Consider the following 19,073-nt stretch of genomic DNA (forward strand, 5'->3'; position numbering starts at 1 on the left):
ATTTGGGTTCATAATGGCACTCCACAGAAAACTAACTACGATGCAGCCTGTGACAAAAAAAAAAAAGCATTTGACGCCCCTGTTTCAAAAAGTCAAAAATAAAACAAAAATATTTTCTGACTTTATTTTGGATTTTTTTTAAAAAAAAGGGTAGTCATAGGAATGAGTTATGGGGGTGATAATCTGGTTATTTATACTTGACCATAGTTTTGTACTTACTATATGTTGTATCAAATAGTCCAGAGACAAGTTTCGCATATGAGAATTTAGTGTATACACAGCATCACTTGCATACACGACGTCTCGAATTCCTTGGACGTTAGTTGACGCTTGGCCTAGTACCGGGCCGCGAATTTGAAAAGGAGCCTGCAATATGAAATGGACAAACGGGGGGCACTGCCGCCGACAAAGCGACCCGTTGCGAAGCGGAAACCGCTCCCTCTCCTTCCTCGGAGTATACGGGCGGAGTCGGAAGCGTGCACGAGTGAGCGTCGCCCGGTCCGTCTGCCCTGAGGTTCCGTCGCCTCGACTTGCTTGTGTCCTTCAGTCCTTACCCGGCCTCTTTCTCATCGGCCGCAGCGCGCGAGACGCCAAGGAATCGGGCGGCTCGTCGTGGTCCACGAAGCGGAGAACGCAGCGGAAAGGAGGGCATCGGCGGCGTCGCGCTCGTTTCTCCCAGTCGGAACGCAAATTCGCTTCTCAGCCGGGCCGGGTCTCCTCCGGCCTCTATCGAGCCACCGGCGTCGTCTGACTGGAAATGGACGGTGGCAGTTTAGGTGAGCAGTCCGCGCGTCAAAGGTTGCTCCCTCTGGCAGGCGGCGGGAATGAGCGCGTGCGTCTTTCCACGTGTCACCGAGACTCCGCACAACCCCCACCCAACCTCAGCAAATTGAGTCGTGCGCCACGGTCAACGATGACGTTACGAGCAGCGTCGGCACCAAGTAGTAGTTGCTCTTTTGATCGCCGGATGGTCGTCAGGCGTAAAGCGACTTCATGTGTTTCCAATACGTAATCTGTACACTTGACGTCACGCGCTGACTACTCTCGTATTCTGTTGTACAACGAAAGCCCCGTGGGTGGCGCTCGTTCGTTTGTACAGTACGCAACTTCGTGGATGGCGCTCCAGGAAGAAGTGGGCAATCAATCACTTCCAGCATCTTATTTAACGTTCTAAAATATATTTATTATAGATCATTTTCTCAGACCCCTTATGTAGCTCTAGGAGAGAATAAAAACAATCTAGGAGCCGTCCCCGAGTGACTTTAGATCTCTGGCCACCAAAGACTTAACCATGTTTGCTTCATCCGAATTAAAATAATTTTCTCTAGAAGGTTCTTTTGGTGGTGTTTTGAAAGATGACAATGATGACTTTTTGGTTAACACTATTCATATCCTTGGGACTTGTTTTCTACACGAATGCAAAGTTTTGAAGGTGAATCCAAATTTCTTCTATTTTCACAATGAGTTTGTTTCTTTTTCAAAGACCGTTTAGATTTATGAAAAATGGAGATATTAATCTTGCCTGATAATTGACAATTTCGTGTTATGTGAAAAGCCCTAGCTAATTCTAGTTGTATTTTTATTGTACTGTTTCGTATTTTATTTGGTATCGTAAACAGTCTACTCTTTGCATTTTGTATTTCATAATGATGGGTGCCATTGTCATTTACTGTATGATTGACACAGATGTAAAAAAAAAAAAAAAATTCCGCTTGTACAGTGCATTATGGGTGAGGTAATTTTTTTTAGGCTACCAACTTGGTTTTCCAAACTAATGAAGAGCACCGTAGGAAGCTGTGATTTAGAACAGTGGTCCCCAACCTTTTTTGCACCACAGACCGGTTTCGTGTCAGAAATATTTTTGCGGACCAGCCTAAATAAATAATCCATTTATAATAAATATATAAATGCGATGAAATAAAATGATACGACTGGCATAAAAACAAGTACAAACGACATAAAAATAAAACTCACCATTACGTTGAATTAGTGGGAGCACTGAGCTTGTTTCTCAGAAACGAGCCGGTCCCATCAAGGCGTAATCGGAGACAATGACACCCGAAGTGGTTAAGGTTTGTCTTTTAATGCAGGATTCTTGGTCTCCATGTGCTGAAGCAGTTTTGAAGGCTTCATTGCCTCGTTAGCTAGCCTGTCGCCACATATTATGCAGAGTGGGCTTGGCACGTCAGAGTCACCTGTGGTGATAAATCCATATTTTAAGTAGGACTCCAGAAATATTCTTTTAAATGCAGCTTTCCTTTTCTTAGAAGTCGTAGCCTCTTCTTCCGTCTCCTCATTGGACTTTTTTCCCTTTCCGAAGAAGCTTTCCAAACATCTCTGTTTCTTGCTCTATATGCTTGCTTCGCGGGCTCGACTGAGGTGACGTCACGTGACCGAGACGAGCGTCTTGACCTGAACCGACAGATGTAATTGGGAAAGAATCGCCAATTTTTTGAATAGTTTTCAAAACAAATTTGTATTAATTTTTGCTAGCTTTGCGGGCTCAACTAGGGAAACATGTCACGTGACCGGGATGAGCGTCTTGACCTGAATTAATTGATCGTTGATAAAAATGTTTATTTTTTTCGGTGCGGCTTGGCGGCCCGGTACCAAGTCGTCCGCAGACCGGTACCGGTCCGTGGACCGGGTGGTTTGGGGACCCCTGATTTAGACCATTGCAACTAGGGCTGCAGCTATCAAATATTTTAGTAATCAAGTACTCTACTGACTACTCTATCGAATAATTGAATAAAATGTAATTTTGCTGAGTTAAAGAGAAATTATAAATATGCAATAGAAAATAAGACATTTCACTTAATAATGAACAATCAATTGGTTTCCTTTTCATAAGATCAACATTTTTATTTCTTAAACCCAGTTTGTGTACAGAAAGTAAAGAAGGTTCTTGCTGGAAGCTCGTAATTGGAATGGATAGTGGAAATCATGGCTTTAAAGCCATCATCCTCCACCATGCTCAGTGGAGCATGTCTGTGACCATCATGTTTAAAACGTTGTTAGTCAACTCGACTGCTTGCTCGTATGTAGTACATTATGGGGCTCATATGTAGTACATTATGGGGCTTTGTGCACAAATTTGTCCATATGAGACTGATGATTTACTGGAAAAGATGAGAAATAAGAATTAGTTAATTGATTTCACTAAGGCTAAATGTCATAATCATACAGTAGGTTCATGGCTGTGCATTTGTAAACCCTAAACTTACACCTAGGATTGTCAGCAGCATACCAGCATTTCAGTAGTCGGTACTAGGGTTATCACAAGAACCGATGCTTCCAATACCAATTCGGTACCAACACACAATAAATATGTCAATACCTGCTTTTTGTGGTACAGTCAGAACCAAATACAGTGGAGCCTCGGTTTTCGAACGTCTCGGTTCTCGAACAAATTGGTATTCGAACAAAAAATGTGAGATTATTTTGCTTCGGATGTCGGACAAAATTCGGTTGTCGAACCTCGCGAGATGAGCCGAGAGGACCCGCATGCCGACTGACTCCGTTCGTTATTACTTTTTTCTTACTCTGAGGATTGCATCAGCTCTAATCATGCCTCCAAAGGAAGCAAGTGAGACCAGTAAAGCCATCCTAAAACACAAAGACGCTCCTAAAGCAATGCGACAGTGAGCGCCCGGCGGACTGCGGTTGCGCGATCGGACCAAATTAAGCTCCCTGCGCACTGAGGTCCTCTTAAATTTTGGAAAGTCCATTTTTGGAAATATTTTCTAAATTTTAGCGACCGCTCTGCCACTATAATGCGACCAGTGCGGTGCAGTTGCGCGGTCGGCGGCGCGCTACGGGTGTGCGTTTGGCGGTGCGCTGCAGTTGCGCGATTGGACAAAATTAAACTCCCTGCGCACTGAGGGTCCACTTAAATTTTGGAAAGTACATTAGGACTTTAAAAGTATTTTCTAAATTTCAGCGACGGCTCTGTCACAATAATGCGACCAGCACGGTGCAGTTTTGCGGTCGGCGACGCGCTACGGTTGTGCGTTCGGCGGTGCACTGCTGTTGCACGATCGGACAAAAACGCGCAAATGAAAAAAATGCTTAAAAAGGTGTTTTTTTTGCTTAAAACTGATTTTTTTTCCCCATTATTTGTAAGGTGAAAACAAGATTCGGAATTCGAAATTCACTTCTCGAACAGCCTTGTGGAACGGATTGTGGTCGAAAACCGAGGCTCCACTGTATTTAACTTTTCACTCGGCGAGCTGTGTCAATTCTTGCCGGAACTGAAGGGGGCAGTATACGCATACGAGCAGCACGGAGCAGCAGTCAGCGGCGCTGAAGAAGAAGAAAACTTTTGGTTTTTCATAACAATGGCTTCAGCAAGTGGGAGTGGAAGTCCAACACGTCGGCTTATTGAGAAGCCAGGTCGCTCAAAGAGTCGTCTGTGGAAATATTTATCATCAGAGGCAGATGCAACCGGAGCAATTATAGATTTGTCCGTTTACTGTCACTGTTGTGCCACGTTACGTTATAAATACGTTAAACTGAATATGCCTACGTCCCGTCATTTCCGCATGAGTCAGCTGGTGTCATACGGTTACCAAACTTATTTAATGTCAATCACATAGACAAAGTGCGTAGGCAAAGTCTCAAATATGCAAAATTACCTTTGGGCACATGTTGAGGGTGTGGCCGCAAGCCTTCTTGGCTATAGCAGTGTCACGGATTGGAATGGAGCTGGGCGACCAAATGCAGCTTAGACCAGGGTTTATCGAAATTGGAAGGGAGGATAAGGGGAACAATCCAACAGAACTGGCAAACTGACATAACTTAACGCAGTGTTTCCCCAACCACTGTGCCGCGGCACACTGGTGTGCCGTGAGAGACGTTCAGCTGTGCCGTGGGATTGTCCAATATTAATTACGGAGCGCATTGTAAACAGGATCGCCAAACCACTCGTCAGTTCACGCAAGGCCTGGTCAGCCACTTGCTAATCGAGAATCGGAGAATCTTGAGATTTCATATTGTCTCGGTCTGATTGTATTGCATCGGCACATATTCAGTTTATGCTGTGTGCTTTTGCTGACAGTGACAGACAACTATGACGGTTGTGGTGCGTTTGTGGTCCAATGGAAATCAGAGCATACAGTTCATCCGGAGAACCTGGATTGGTTATTTTTCACATACATAAAATAAACAGTCAAGTTGAGACACCTCGACTGTGATAGCCACTGAGCTGCTGTCAGAACAGCAAGTGACTTTTTTCTTGTTGCAATATTTATAGACCTAGTATAAAACAGTAAACAAAATCACGTTGATTCTTTTATTTTAATCACAATCACTTTAAATAGTTTATTTCTTACACCGTCTAAAACCTTTTTAAAAAAAACTGTCACTTTTATTTTAAAAAAGGAATACAATTTAAAGAATACTTAGTATTTATTTCTATTAAGTTATTCGACTCTCCATACATATATAGGAATAGGACTTCACGTCTTTCGTTGTAATATAACTGATTTTAATGTAGGAGCTTAACAGATTTTTGTTGGCGGTGTGCCGCGAGATATTTTCCAACGAAAAGGTGTGCCGTGAATGAAAAAAGGTTGGGAAACACTGACTTAACGGACCGACCAACAGACTGGCTAACCAAAACAGAACTGGCAAAGACAGGAACCAAAAGAAACAAGACCGACATCAACGATTCAACGGGAGTGAGGGGCAGACAGGACTTAAATACAAGACCGGTAACAACAGGCAGGTGACTGTGATTACATTACAGGAGGGGAGAGGCGAATCGAACAGAAACCATGGTAACATATAGACATAATAAAGCAACCGGGGACGAGTCGTGACAAGCAGATGGATTAGTGATTTTAAAAGTGGATTCTGTTGTTTTTTACCGTGGTACCGAATTAGTATCGAGAATCGTGGAAACATAGACATAACAAAATAACCGGGGACGAGTCGTGACAGCACCTCCCCACCCACAAGGGATGGCTCCCAACGACCCAAAAAACCAAACCCCAACGCGGGGGGAAGCGCACCCGTCCAAATGACCCTACTGGTCTGTAGCAAAGTCCGAACCGCGGCACATGGGTGAACAAAACCACGCTCGGCGGAAACTCGGGGAGCGGAACCGCGCTCGGCGGAAACTCGGGGAGCGGAACTGCGCTCGGCGGAAACTCGGGGAGCGGAACTGCGCTCGGCGGAAACTCGGGGAACGGAACTGCGCTCGGCGGAAACTCGGGGAACGGAATCGCGCTCGGTGGTAACTCAGGGAACGAAACCGCGTTCGGCGGAAACTCGGCGAACGAAACCGCGCTCTGCGGAAACTCTGGGAACGGAACCGCGCTCGGCGGAAACTCGGGGAACAGAACCGCGCTCGGCGGAAACTCACGGAACAGAACCGCGCTCGGCGGAAACTCGGGAAACAGAACCGCGCTCGGCGGAAACTCAGGTACAGAACCGCAATCGGCGGAAACATACCAGCTCTGCCGAACTCCTGAAGCCGACTCACCGAACCCCTAGGGTTCAATCGAACCCAGGTTAAGAACCACTGATCTAAACAAATGAACGTCTGCCGACAGTGTGAAAAATAATCTGAAAAAAATCTGAAAGACGAAACACAGAGCATTAGAAACATTTTATGTTTCATCTGTAACATTTGGAGACACCAGAGCTCTATAAACTTCAATTTTCAACATTGTCAGAAATCTCGCACTGTGCTGTCCGTCTTTTGTCGTCATAAAAGTAATTGCGATAGCCGAAGATGATGACATGTTTGTGCATGTCTGATATAAAGGGGCGTGATTCTCCAATAAACACTTTCGGTAGGTAGAGAGGGCACAACTGATTGATTGACAGGGTAGTGATCCAATCATGACAACGCCATTCTCAGCCTGCGCTCTACCGTGTTACCGATATTATTTTTTTAAATGTATTATTAATTTTATATTCAAACTGAAAACATAAACTAAACACTGAAGTCATTCAAGTCATCGTGTCTCAAGTCAAGTCTTTAACTTAAATCTTGGAAAGTCCATTTGGACTTTAAAAATATTTGCTAAATTTTAGCGACCACTTTGTCACAATAGTGCGACGAGCGCGGTACAGTTGCGTGGTCGGCGGCACGCTACGGTTGCGCGTTTGGCCGTGCGCTGTACTTGCGCGATCGGACAAAATTAAGCTCACTGCGCACTGAGGGTCTACTTAAATTTTGGAAAGTTCATTTGGACTTTAAAAATATTTTCTAAATTTCAGCGACGGTTCTGTCACAATAATGCGACCAGCGTGGTGCAGTTGCGTGGTCGGCGACGCGCTACGATTGCGCGTTCGGCGGTACGCTGCAGTTGCGCGATCGGACAAAATTAAGCTCCCTGTGCACTTAGGTAAACTTAAATTTTGGAAAGTACATCAGGACTTTAAAAATATTTTCTAAATTTCAGCGACGGCTCTGTCACAATAATGCGACCAGCGCGGTGCAGTTGCGCGGTGGGCGACGCGCTACGATCGCGCATTCGGCGGTGTGCTGCAGTTGCGCGATCGGACAAATATGCGCAAATGAAAAAATGCTTTAAAAAGGCGTGTTTATTTTTGTCTTGAAATTGATTAATTTTTTTTCCATTATTTGTAATGGGAAAAATAGATTCAGAATTCGACCGATTCGCTTCTCGAACCGTGTTGGGTTGACAACATTTATCTGAAATCAATCTCAGAGACGGTAGGTCTTTTTTGGCTTAGCGATTTCTCCTGCGCAGAAGGACGCACCCCAGACACACAGCAAGTGTGGCTGAGATCCGCGCTCTTCGAGTTTAGCCGTGCTTTTTATTGAGAAAGAAACAATTGGGCAAGTGTACATGATCGGGTAGGTTCCCAGGCAGGAAATACATTCCATAGTTATATCTCATTACCACAGAACAAAGGGGATACTCTTATGGACGGAGCAGTATGGACGTCTCATGACTATTAGCTTAACAAAGACGTAGTCTTTAGTGGCCCTGGGAATACATCCCGGTGCCGTACTCATGACTTCAACTTAAATAAGACCTCTGTCTGCTTCAGCCATCCCATGACAATCTCATGATCTGAACATGTCTAGCTAACTATGGGGTTTATTGTATAGCGCGGCTAATGACTCCAGTCATTAGCCGGCCATATGCCCCCAAGTCATTTTCACAAGGCTAGATGGTCACATACTGCGGAGAATCTTGCACACAAAAGTAGATACATAGAATCCAATGATAAAAAGTATATCATTTCCAACAAACCGCCTTCTGGAACGAATTGTGGTCGAAAACCAAGGTTTGACTACATTTTTGCGATTCTTGTGAAAATCACACTCACGTGAACTGGAAATGACAAAAATTGAGCAAATTGGCTATTTCGGAAGTGTGTGTCAAACTGGTAGCCCTTTGTCTTAATCAGTACCCAGGAAGTAGCTCTCGGTTTAAGAAAGGTTGGTGACCCCTGCTTTAGGCCATTAACTAGTTCTTGTAGTTGAATGTAATCGCACCATTCTTTTAATTGCCAACGTATATGGTTACAATACCAAACCGGAAAATGATAAACTACCCATTTTATTTTTTTTAGATGAGGGGATCTCCTTTTGGCTTTCTAAATATCCCAATTCAATCCTCTTAATTAGGGGTGACTTCAATGTTATCGTATTTTCCACACTATAGGCTATATATTGGCCCGAATATAAGACGACCCCCTCTTTTTCAACACTCAAGTTTGAAAAAAGACTTTTTGAACACCAAATTTAATTTTTATACAGAAAATGATTACATCTGAAACAAAGGATTATAACAATATATTTGAGAGAAAAAGCATTATGCCTCATTCAAATCATGCAAAAACTGGGATAAGGCCCATTTAAATATACTATGAACTAAAGTGAAATCACATTTGTAAATGAATGGCTTCTGGTTTTTGAAATGTAAATAAATACTGTGATAAAACAACAAAATTGCAATAACTGCATTAACCATCAAAGTAAAGTCTAACTATAACTGTAGTCTTGAAACAAATCTGACTGAGGAAAAACATTGCAATAAAATAATGCAAACTGCTACCGCTATTTGTATTTTTCTTCTTTGTGACAGGGGTTCGCTTTGGCCTGGGGCAGGGGTTGGGAGTCTATGGCTCGCGAGCCAGATATGGCTCTTTTGGCGATGTTAAAAATGTTATTAAAAAGAATACATTAGTACACTCAAAACATTGTTGGTCTTAATTAAAATACATGCATTTAATTGTAGTTAACCTATCATTTTTTTAAAATGGTATGGCTCTCATCGGAAATTATTTTTAAAAATTGGGCGTTTATGGCTCTGTTCGCCAAAAACGTTCCCGACCCCTGGCCTAGGGAGTTAAGTTCAGCATTTGCTTTGAAGACATCTGGCGCCATCTAGCGTTGTGAACGGGTATAATGTCTAGACCCCGAATGTAACACTTTATCAATAGTGTTGTTTCAATGCAAAAAACACCGTCTTATATTTGGGCCAATACGGTAATTTACTTATAAACGCCTTATATATGTATCAATTGATTAATTTGTTGATCCATACTGGTTGTACACAGCGCTCTGTCAAAATGTTTCAGTACGTTTCAGTACAACTAGTACATTACAAGGTCGCATCGCTCTCAGCATTACAGCAACCGTGGTCAGGGGCGTCACCGAAGTAAGCTACTACTGGTCGATCGCATGACATTTAAAAAAACAAAAAAAAATTCTATAGGTGAGAATCCATCCCATCGCTTGATTGACATACAGGTAAGCCTGTTGGGAGGCAATCACAGAGAACATGCACAATAGACAGTGACCACACCCCCTCACCGCAGCAGTTTGGCTACGCCTACACAAACCCGGCGCCAAAGCTAACAAGCTAATCAATGCATTATGTGTCAACGCATGCACTCGCTTTTTTTCTTTTAAACTAAAGAAACTTTATCACCATAAAAATGAGTGGGTTTGCTGGACCAAGTAAGAAGCCAAACTGTATCACTTTCATACGGAATGGAAGTTGGACTTTTTTTTGCCTCATTGACTGGGTTGACATTCACTTTAGCACAACTCCATCTAGTGGATGCATAACACAACCATAGTCAACCCCAGTTTGATGAAGTGGCTTCTATTCTGTGTGCCTTTTAATCCGGTGCGCCCTACATATAAGAACAAATTCTAAAATTTAAAAAATCAATGAAGGTGCGCCTTATAATCCAGTGCGCCTAATGGCGCAGAAAATACTGTACAGTAATCCCTCCCTATATCGTGGTTAACCTTTCACGGCCTCGCTGCTGCATGGATTTTTTTTTACAGTGCATTATGTTATGGCTTCAGATGAAAAAGACACGACAGAGCGGAGTCAGGCCGCAGAGGCGCACTATTTAGTACGTACTGATGATTAAAATGATTATTTTACTGTAGTTATCTAGAAGAAAGCGTTTTGTCCTTTGGTTTCAATGTTATAGCTGTATAATAATGGTAAAAAAACAAGGGTTTCTACTTCACGGATTTCACCTATCAAGGGTTCTTTTTGGAACGTAACCCCAGCGAAAAACAAGGGATTACTGTACTTTAAATGATACTATGTGGTCCCCAACACGACATGTTCAAACAAATTTGAGAAAGGAGGCATTTATTGATAAATTCATCCATCCATCCATCCATCCATCTTCTTCCGCTTATCCGGGGTCGGGTCGCGGGGGCAACAGCTTCAGGAGGGACTCCCAGACTTCCCTCTCCCCAGCCACTTCATCCAGCTCATCCCGGGGGATCCCAAGGCGTTCCCAGGCCAGCTGAGAGACATAGTCTCTCCAGCGCGTCCTGGGTCGTCCCCGGGGTCTCCTACCGGTGGGACATGCCCGGAACACCTCCCCAGGGAGGCGTCCAGGAGGCATCCTGATAAGATGCCCGAGCCACCTCATCTGGCTCCTCTCAACGTGGAGGAGTAGCGACTCTACTCCGAGTCTCTCCCGGATGACCGAGCTTCTCACCCTATCTCTAAGGGAGAGCCCGGACATCCTGCGGAGAAAACTCATTTCGGCCGCTTGTATCCGAGATCTCGTTCTTTCGGTCACGACCCATAGCTCGTGACCATAGGTGAGGGTAGGAGCGTAAATCGACCGGTAAATTGAGAGCTTTGCCTTTTGGCTCAGCTCTCTCTTCACCACAACGGACCGGTACAGGGTCCGCATTACTGCCGACGCTGCACCGATCCGCCTGTCGATCTCACGCTCCATCCTCCCCTCACTCGTGAACAAGACTCCAAGATACTTGAACTCCTCCACTTGGGGCAGGATCTCATCCCCGATCCGGAGAGGGCATTCCACCCTTTTCCGATCGAGGACCATGGACTCGGATTTGGAGGTGCTGACCCTCATCCCGACCGCTTCGCACTCGGCTGCGAACCGTTCCAGCAAGAGCTGGAGATCACGGCCTGAAGAAGCCAACAGCACCACGTCATCTGCAAAAAGCAGAGACGCGATGCTGAGGTCCCCAAACCGGACCCCCTCAACGCCTCGGCTGCGCCTAGAAATTCTGTCCATAAAAATTATGAACAGAATCGGTGACAAAGGGCAGCCTTGGCGGAGTCCAACCCTCACTGGGAACGAATCCGACTTACTGCCGGAAATGCGGACCCGACGGACCCTCCTCTCCAGCACCCCTGAATAGACCTTACCAGGGAGGCTGAGGAGTGTGATTCCCCTGTAATTGGAACACACCCTCCGGTCCCCCTTCTTAAAGAGGGGAACCACCACCCCAGTCTGCCAATCCAGAGGCACTGTCCCCGATGTCCACGCAACGTTGTAGAGGCGTGTCAGCCATGACAGCCCCACAACATCCAGAGCCTTTAAGAACTCTGGGCGGATCTCATCCACCCCCGGGGCCTTGCCACCGAGGAGTTTTTTAACTACCTCAGTGACTTCGACCCCAGAGATTGGAGAATCCGCCTCAGAGTCTCTAGGCCCTGCTTCCTCAATGGAAGGTGTTAGAGATTTGCTCACTCCAACTTATTTGCAAGAACCAAACAGAAGACAAGCAAGTTCTTTTAGACACCTGCAGGTGGAGAGTCCATTCGTCGCTGTCTGAACAGCGATTATCGAATGAAGTCTAAAAGTCTCCTCCCTGCAAGGGCATATTTATTAGGAGGAACAGAGTGGGGGTGGGAGTGGACAGGTTTGGTGAACCCCCGGCCTCTGATAAGATCAGAGCAGGGGGTGTTTTACACTATTGTGGGAAACAGACTCTGCATTGTGAGGGCCAGACGTGATTGATTTAATTATTACATTGTGAGCGCCAGACGTGATTGATTTAATCATTACAGTCTACATTCCAACATAATCATAGGATCAAACTAACCTGAAAACCCTAACATCTCCCTCCTGATTTATCATATGATTATGCCACCCCAAACAACAACGATAAGCAAGAAAAAAACATATATACGTATAATGAAGAAAGTAGAATGGTAAAAATAAAAACAACAAACAATGATAGCAACACTTTCCAGTGAAGATGAGGCATTACCTCAACACCCCAGATCAAACTTATTGTGTAAGCGAAAAACCTGCTGGCCAGATGTTATTAGCAGGAAAATTCTTACACGGCCCCGTTGCCACAGGCGGCCAGAATGCTAGAAATAAAAAGTAAAACATAGAAACAGTACATCATTGTATCCATCACTTGTGAAGCATTTTCGATGGTCAAATCAACAAGTTTCCGTAATACATGCTCAACAGAACAGCATCTACGCAATCCACGTCTCATTATCATTATCACAACTGTCACGTCTAAGAAGTTGTATATGTGCCCGTGTTTTCGTCAGCTGATGATGTTCTAGTCTGTAGGTGAGGTCAGTCACACACACCGGCGCACACACTCGTGTCCAGTTGGCAGGCAGCATCGGACAACTCCTGTGACCACAAAACCATGATCCGTACTGAACAGGCACGTGCACTCATAGGATGCAGGTGAGGCAGTGCCTCTGAACTTCTGAATGAAGTAGGTCCCGTCCGATGGTGCAGCCATGTTGGTAGTAGAGCCCTTACACCTTGAAAACGGCTCTCTCATCCTGGCACACAGCGGTGATGTCCAAAGCTCCCATCCAGTTTCCTCCTGGAGAGCAGTCGTCGTTAATGCATTTGTGGGTCCTGCAACCTTGGGTGCAACATGTGTAGTCAGCAAGACTTGGAATGGTCCCTCCCGTCGTGGCTGGCCCAGTTCCTTCCTTTGATGACCTCGATGTAGACCCAGTCTCCTGGATTGATGGGGTTGTCGACCTGTGAGGAGGAAAGATCAAGCGGCAGTAAATTTGTCTTTGACACAGTTTGAGCGTCCTGATCATATAATCTGCCAAGGACTGCTCTTCATCTGTTGTTTGCAACTCTCGTAGTCAATTGTAGTGCCCATTTAACTGGCAAATAGGAATGTTTGCGGGAAGAGTTTGAACACTTCCTAATGATTCCCTTTAACCAAAAACTATTTATGACAGGGGCGTTCCCATTTATTGCCTCCTGGTTTAAAAGAGATTGTCTTATCCATGCCTTCTTTGTCCTCACACGCTCGCACCCACACAGGGTGTGAACACACACACACGCACACACACACACACACACACACACACGCACCCACGCAGACAAAGAGATTCTAATCCATCTCTCATGTAGCTTCTCTTGATAGAATCTCCTATTGGTAAATGTATAGCAGACGTTTTAGCATATAATCCCATACTCTGCTCTCTCACTTCTACTTTTTCATGTCGGTGCAGTCGTAGGTGGCCCCTATTGCAGTCATTGTCTTGTTAACTGTCGCCTTGTGACTCCTATGCATGACTGTGTGAATGTCAAAAATTGAACGTACCTAACTTTCTGACCATCCAACCTCCACTGTGGTATAAAAAACCTTACTATTGTATTGAGTAGGTACATTGAGCAACCTAGCTTCCTCCTGACTGCCAAATGTCCTGTTCTAAAATTTATATAACTCGACCTCTACGTCTTAAGCTTGATGAGCCAAAATATAAGATCTTGCTCTTGTTTCCTACCGTTTTAGTCTATTTGTTTTATCCAAATCCGTTCAATCTCTGATTATAATCTGTAGCCCTACGTATTTTTCAAATTTTTATTTATTTATTTATCAAATCTCCTCAGTTCTGTCAAACTCAGTGCACAATGAACCTCCCTTCCACTTTGAACCAAGCTTCACCAAATTTGGGAACGCCGTAGCAAGGAGTGCGATTTGGTTGTCAGACACTCCAAGTCCATATCTTTTTGCCGCACTTCACCCTATCAAGTTGGTGTTCTTTTGTTGTTGCTTCGGAGTGACCCCATCCATCACTCTTGAATGAGTCCATTGTTCAAATGAGTCAATTTTCATCATTGTGAGTTCCTCCGCTTTTCACTGTCTTTTCTCGTCCCCGAGGATGTTGTATTTCCTCCAGAGTGTACTTGTCCTCCTCCAAGCACAACAGCAGTCTTTTCTTGTCCTTCGCCAAAGGTCAAAGGTGCTTCAGAGCCAGGGACCATTTTGTGGTTGTTCACGGCTGCAGGCGAAGTCTCGGATTGGGTTTCAGGGACTCTGACACTGAGAATGACAGGCTGGGACGTTAAACTTGTAAGACTATCTCCAAATGTAGCTGCTTCCATCAATTTGCTGGTAACATTTATTTACCAAACTTCAAATTCTCCTAATAACAGCGGTCTCGTTTTTATATCGTAAATCCTGCAACTCATCCTATTTTTGAGCTACATTTTATCTATAGTTCCAATTTAATCAGACAGTATGTTGTCTTCTGTATCATTATTGAAGATCAACTCATCGAGGTCTGCTTTCCACATCAAGCCCTGATCTGTATGTCTTGACCTATCACATGTTATTGTCATGCTTGCTCAAAAATGTGACTTAGAGTATGGTGCTGTGAATTCTCAATCTCCCCAATGAAATTGGATCCCACCTCGTAGTTCTTATCGTTCTCATGTTCCTGTTAGCCTGCAATTGTCCAAATCAAAAATGTTTTCTTTTAACTGTCTTTCTTTTGAACCTCTAAATCTCTCGTGTTGCTAAACTATCTACACCAGAACAAAAAATTTACCACAATATAACATCTAATGTATTCGAAAATTCATTGTCATAAAGTGTTGTATTATTACTATCTTCCACTATCTGTCCTACTCACTCCCCCCCTTTTGAGGCTTGGCAACGCCCATGCCTCACACCTTGACAAACTTTTTGGGAGAATGCGTTCTTTACTACATACGATTCCATCATTTAATTTGACTTTCTTTCCAAAACGCTTCTCAATTTCTCAGTTCACACATCTTCTACATGTGTTACTGGTTCTCCAGTTTTTCTCTAGTTAATTATCAATCCAAAAGCTATGTGTCTCTTTCTAACATTCAACCTGCTCAAAATCATTCTTTCATCAAAGTCGCTCTACTAATTTTCCATAGTAGTTGCCAACAACTTCAACCATTCAACCTGTAATTTCTTTTCATTCAGGCTATCATTCATCAATGTTCATTTGCATCTCACACGCAGTCTCCAAAAAGGAGTCTTTCTATCACATTGGTCCCAATTCATCCAAGCTCACCACACAACATTCATATATCATTTTCAACTTAGGTTTCCTGGTAGAACAATCCACCAATTCAAAAAAGACTTAACTAAACCAAACAACTGGCAAATTAATCTGAATTTTTTTCTTTGTTTTTAAATTTGAAGAACTCAATCTCTCAGATTTAGCTTGCATTTAGAATTTTGCATAATCTTATAACACAACCAATCAATTATTCCTATTAAATGTAGCATTGCAAAATCTTAAATTCACAATTTAGCTTCTTCCAATTCCTGAAAGCATGTTCTGTCATTTTTTTTCTTCGAATTTCTCATGTGGGCTCGACACTTTACATGCACTAGTGTGGATTAGTTTCTGCTTGCAAACAGATTTCTTTTTCCTCTCATTTTTATCTTTCAAAATCATTTCTGTTCTGCGGTGCAAATTGGATAGACCACAGTCTAGCAAATTTTTTTTTATACTAAAACTTTAGCCAATGTTCATCATTTTAACATATACGCACACACATGCACAGCTCTCGCATGCAAAAGGTAGTTCCCAGCAACAATGATTCGTCACAGGCTGGCCGTTTCCTGTGGTCGATCATGAGCTGGTCCCTCCCATGCACACGAGGACAGCACATTCTAATTTTATTTATTTATCTTCTAGAAGCAAGTTGCATTTCTTTACCACTTGATTTGCATATTTTAACTTCAGTGTAACACAATTTGAGCTCTAGTCATTTGTAATTTGGGCATACAAACAGCATTGTCATACTTCTTGGATGGACAGGACTTCTAATAATCTAAAAAAAAAATTCTAATAATCTGACAATGACATGTTTTGCTGTCATATGGGCATCTATTCTTTCTTTCTCTGTATGAGCATAAGCGGTCAAAGAGGAGGAAGCTTGTCATGCTAAAAATGAGGCTTTTCCTCTTTTCCTTCCTCCACCCTTTGATTGACATTGTTTTGCAAAACGACACTCTCGTGCGAAGTGTCCCCGTCTCCCACAGTTCCAACAGTTGTCAGAATCTCGTGGGGGTTTTGAATTATATGGCGGCCTGCGACCTTGTTGCCCTCTACCTCTCCCTCTAACCTGCTGGGACCCTTGGAAGAAGACTGTTGTATCTTCATCTAGTTCATCATCATCATTATCTAGATGAAATACATCAGAACTTTTGCCTTTTTTGATCACTTTTTCAGCATGTCTGGCCCATTGCATAGTTGTTGTCACACTTGCAACATCCACTTCCACCAAATGTTTCCTCACCCAGTTGCCTATTTCAGGGCGGAAATTAGTGAGGAGCACATTTTTAAGCTGTTGTTGATAAGCACTCTCAGCTGTATCATTGAATGGGATGCCACTATGCACCCTGAATTCTTTTTCAAATCTCAATTGAATGGCGGCCTCATCACTTTTCAACTTTCTATCTTTTGTCTTTTGGATTTGTTCTCTTCTTTCTTGTGAAGCTTTCAACCACATTTTAGCACAATCCAATTCACTCTCTTTTCTTTTCTTTTTCAGTCCTATCTTCCTAGCCACACTGTCCTCCAAAACTTCAACCACTATCTTCCACACTTCAACTTTCAACTTCCCTTCTACACCATACTTTTTCTTCCACTTTGGCATGTATTGCATACAATTAAGAAATCTACTCGCCATGTACTTCTCATCTCCGTCAAGAGGTAGATATTTACCGTTTTTATTTCCCATCTTAATTCTAGTAGTTTTAGGTTTTACAATCTCTGTCTCAAAAATATTATTATTATTATTATTATTACTATTATTACTTATTTATTTCTTTGAGGATCCTCAATGCAGGTTTAAATTGACCTTTCAACAAATTACTAGCCTGTTTTTTTGCCGTGGATCAACGCTAGAACTGCTTTTTAGTCAATTTATCCTACCAGTCACACACTCAATCACACAAACTCCAGCGCTTTTTTAGGCCTCATGGCTCGGACAAACCAAAGCCGTATCTCATAGCTCGGACAAACCAAAGCCGAATCTCATAGCTCGGACAAACCAAAGCCGTATCTCATAGCTCGGACAAACCAAAGCCGAATCTCATAGCTCGGACAAACCAAAGCCGTATCTCATAGCTCGGACAAACCAAAGCCGTATCTCATAGCTCGGACAAACCAAAGCCGAATCTCATAGCTCGGACAAACCAAAGCCGTATCTTTAGCGCTTTAACTTACTTGTCCCCTGGTTCGTTGCACCGCCGGATCCCGTCAATCCACCTCTGTCAGACGAAGGCAGACCTAAGATGCTGGCCCAGCGAAGAATTCTCTTCCCAGGACTTTCTTTTCCAGGTCCTCCTAATGGACGCTGGCTTGTCGACAATGCAGCACGTCCTCCTTCGCCGGTCAGATGGTGGGTATGAGGATCCCGGGTTTCGGCACCAAAATGTTAGAGATTTGCTCACTCCAACTTATTTGCAAGAACCAAACAGAAGACAAGCAAGTTCTTTTAGACACCTGCAGGTGGAGAGTCCATTCGTCGCTGTCTGAACAGCGATTATCGAATGAAGTCTAAAAGTCTCCTCCCTGCAAGGGCATATTTATTAGGAGGAACAGAGTGGGGGTGGGAGTGGACAGGTTTGGTGAACCCCCGGCCTCTGATAAGATCAGAGCAGGGGGTGTTTTACACTATTGTGGGAAACAGACTCTGCATTGTGAGGGCCAGACGTGATTGATTTAATTATTACATTGTGAGCGCCAGACGTGATTGATTTAATCATTACAGTCTACATTCCAACATAATCATAGGATCAAACTAACCTGAAAACCCTAACAGAAGGCGTGTAGGTGGAATTGAGGAGGTCTTCGAAGTATTCTCCCCACCGACTCACGACGTCCCGAGTCGAGGTCAGCAGCACGCCATCCCCACTGTAAACAGTGTTGACGTTGCACTGCTTCCCCCTCCTGAGACGCCGGATGGTGGACCAGAATTTCCTCGAAGCCATCCGAAAGTCATTCTCCATGGCCTCACCGAACTCCTCCCACGCCCGGGTTTTTGCCTCAGCAACCGCCGAAGCCGCGTTCCGCTTGGCCATCCGGTACCTGTCAGCTGCCTCCGGAGTCCCGCAGGCCAAAACGGCCCGATAGGACTCCTTCTTCAGCTTGACGGCGTCCCTTACCGCCGGTGTCCACCAGCGGGTTCGGGGGTTGCCGCCACGACAGGCACCAACGACCTTACGGCCACAGCTCCGGTCGGCCGCCTCAACAATGGAGGCGCGGAACATGGTCCACTCAGACTCAATGTCCCCCGCCTCCCCCGGGACGTGGGAAAAGCTCTGCCGGAGGTGGGAGTTGAAGCTCTTCCTGACAGGAGATTCTGCCAGACGTTCCCAGCAGACCCTCACAGAGCGTTTGGGTCTGCCAGGTCGGAGTGTCCAAAACATGCGGCCGCAAATCCGATGACACGACTACAAAGTCGATCATCGAACTGCGGCCTAGGGTGTCCTGGTGTGCGGCCTAGGGTGTCCTGGTGCCCAAGTGCACACATGGACACCCTTATGTTTGAACATGGTGTTCATTATTGAA

General features: G+C 44.2%; 1 protein-coding gene across 7 annotated transcripts in view; it reads left to right on the forward strand.

Annotated features, from left to right (window-relative positions):
* The first annotated feature begins 315 nt into the window (after positions 1 to 315).
* The window catches only part of LOC125978096 (echinoderm microtubule-associated protein-like 4), a 75,918-nt gene continuing 57,160 nt past the window's right edge, over positions 316 to 19,073 (forward strand). For 3 of the 7 annotated variants that reach the window (XM_049735132.2, XM_049735139.2, XM_068652475.1), the window contains exon 1: positions 316 to 776. In XM_049735132.2, the coding sequence (XP_049591089.1) occupies positions 758 to 776 (19 nt within the window). In that variant the 5' untranslated portion in view covers positions 316 to 757. The remainder of the gene's footprint in view (positions 777 to 19,073) is intronic. The other 4 variants (XM_068652476.1, XM_068652477.1, XM_068652474.1 and 1 more) reach the window with 3 other exon arrangements.

This window comes from Syngnathus scovelli, chromosome 12 (genome assembly GCF_024217435.2).
Source record: "Syngnathus scovelli strain Florida chromosome 12, RoL_Ssco_1.2, whole genome shotgun sequence".
Taxonomy (NCBI): domain Eukaryota; kingdom Metazoa; phylum Chordata; class Actinopteri; order Syngnathiformes; family Syngnathidae; genus Syngnathus; species Syngnathus scovelli.